Source organism: Littorina saxatilis, linkage group LG1 (genome assembly GCF_037325665.1).
Source record: "Littorina saxatilis isolate snail1 linkage group LG1, US_GU_Lsax_2.0, whole genome shotgun sequence".
Lineage (NCBI taxonomy): Eukaryota > Metazoa > Mollusca > Gastropoda > Littorinimorpha > Littorinidae > Littorina > Littorina saxatilis.
Window position 1 is genome coordinate 30,314,520 of NC_090245.1, and position 2,500 is coordinate 30,317,019.

General features: G+C 47.4%; 1 protein-coding gene and 1 long non-coding RNA gene across 2 annotated transcripts in view; one reads left to right on the forward strand and one right to left on the reverse strand.

The window, feature by feature from the left end:
- The window catches only part of LOC138966825 (uncharacterized), a 402,693-nt gene that overhangs the window by 253,565 nt on the left and 146,628 nt on the right, over positions 1-2,500 (reverse strand). The window lies entirely within an intron of this gene.
- LOC138966802 (uncharacterized) overlaps positions 1-2,500 on the forward strand; it is an 8,150-nt gene that overhangs the window by 3,168 nt on the left and 2,482 nt on the right. The window contains exons 2-3 of the mRNA XM_070339147.1: positions 17-309; positions 1,741-2,060. Of these exons, the coding sequence (XP_070195248.1) occupies positions 21-309; positions 1,741-2,060 (609 nt within the window). The 5' untranslated portion in view covers positions 17-20. The remainder of the gene's footprint in view (positions 1-16; positions 310-1,740; positions 2,061-2,500) is intronic.

The following is a 2,500-nucleotide window of genomic DNA, read 5'->3' on the forward strand; positions in this document are numbered from 1 at the left end:
GTTATTCTCGTTGCAGCCAAATGGACTGCAGTCATCAGTATAACGACTCCGACAACGCTACTTACTTCCTGGAAACAAACCCAGGCCTGTCACAACATGCCGGAACAAAATCATCTTCTCAAGGGACCAGAGGTCTACCTCCGCCATATTCTCAGCGTGGATTTACCGACTCTGAGCCATCTACTAATAGATTGTCAGTACCTGCTCCACATTATCCGCATGACGTTTCGACTGCCCGAGAGCCTGTTTCGCCCGACGCCGCCGCCTCGAATTACAAGGCCTTTTGGCCACCAAAACATCCTGATTACGGTAACGTTCAAGTTTACTGCCCCGAATAGACACACTCCGGAAATACCTGTAACTGTCGTTTGTGTGCAGGGCTGGACCTAAGGGGGCTTTTTAGGAACCTTATTTTTCTGAAGGAGAGACCCAAATTACCCGTTCCACGTGCTAATTTTCAACAGCATCAGGGCCCGGACCTCCACCTGACCAGCTTTTGTAACCCTGCCTCATTTTGGAAACCCCTCCCTCTCATACACTGGGTCCATCGCTGGTGTGTGTACGTGTGTGTGTGTGTGTGTGTGTGTGTGTGTGTGTGTGTGTGTGTGTGTGTGTGGCTGGTGTGTGTGTGTGTGTGTGTGTGGCTGGTGTGTGTATGTGTGTGTGTGTCTGTATGTGTGTGTGTGGCTGATGTGTGTGTGGCTGGTGTGTGTGCACAAGACCAAGTGCGCACGGAAAAGATCCTGTAATCCATGTGAGAGTTCGGTGGGTTATAGAAACACGAAAATACCAAGCATGCATCCCCCGAAAGCGGCGTATGGCTGCCTAAATTGGCGGGGTAAAAACTGTCACACCCACTCTTGCAAAAACACAGGTGTACGTAGGAGTTTCAGCCCATTAACGCAGAAGAAGAAGAAGAAGAAGAAGAACATCGCCTGTTCTTTTTCTCCGTCAGCAGCATACCTTGTGGTCACGTCCCTTGATCATGAAGATTTCGCATCGAGTTTTTATGTCAGAATTAACACTTGTCGATATGATTTTACATCACCTGCAACACACTGCCATGACTCTGACCGTCCTCAGTGTTGTGTACACTGGTACTTCCGATGACAGGACACACTGCCATGACTCTGACCGTCCTCAGTGTTGTGTACACTGGTACTTCCGATGACAGGACACACTGCCATGACTCTGACCGTCCTCAGTGTTGTGTACACTGGTACTTCCGATGACTGGACACCTCCCGAGGAAGGGCACCTGTTGTTGTCCTTTTATCTATTATTTTGACGAAAATTGACGTGTCTTGACAGGCCACTTGCATCCCAATGATGTCCTTTAGTCACACGTGTCACTGTTTTATTAAACATAGTTATGTGGCAATAGAATATATTTATTTTTAGCATTAATTGGATACATTTGAACCACAGATTGCTTCAACCCTTTAGTTTTACGGTCGGTCTCAATCAGTTCGAAAGTAGAGACATTAATTAAAGGCTCCATTAAATTTAGGTTCAAGTCACGTACAATGCCGGTGCATTACAGTACTTTTTTTGCGACGTTTATTTATTTTTATTTTTTATTTTTTTATTCTCTTTTTTTGGAGTTTTTTGGACGTTTCTTACTTAAAGCCGCTCAACAATTTATCAGTCCTTGAAACATCGACCCTGAATCTGGGACACTAAACTTGAATTGTACTCGCATTAGGTTCGGCAAGGCGCGTTTAATCTTCAGGCTTTTCAGGTGCCGAACGGCTCAGTTTCACAACATTTGGGGCAGATCTGGAACCCACCGACACCAAATCGAGATCATTGGAAGTTGATGTGGAACACCATGACAGCGACTCGACATCGTTGAAAGTGGACCTAGAACCCGCTTACACCAAATGGAGATCGTTGAAGACAGATTCAAGCTTGCGCGCCCCTGGGCCAGAGGACAAGTTTCTCCCCACTGTCACTGAAGTTGCTGTGAACGCTGTGCACGTACGCGCAGGTGATACTGGGGCTGCTGGGTCCTCTCCTGACGACTTGGTGGGAATCCTGCGTAAGGCTCCAGCCAAGCGTGTAAGTAGTTTAAAAAGGGTCGAATTCGACCATTACCCTTTTCACTTCCAGTCAATATTTGTCTGATTGTTTTGCTGGGGACTTGGGATCGCCGAAGAGAGGGAGGAGAGAGAGAGAGAGAGAGCGAGAGAGAGAGAGAGAGAGAGAGAGAGAGAGTGAGCGAGAGTGTGTGTGTGTGTGTATGTGTGTGTGTGTGTTGGGCGTGTGTGTGTGTGTGTGTGTGTGTGTGTGTGTGTGTGTGTGTGTGTGTGTGTGTGTGTGTTGGTAGCTTAGTTGGTAGAGCACAGGACTTGTGATAATTTGGTCACAGGTTCGAATCTAAGCCGGGACGAACATGGGTCAACTGTATGTGCAGACCCAGAGACTGTATCCATGTCCCACACCGATGTTACCACAGTGGCACGTAAAAGACCACGGTCATTATGCGATAAGTGCAGGTG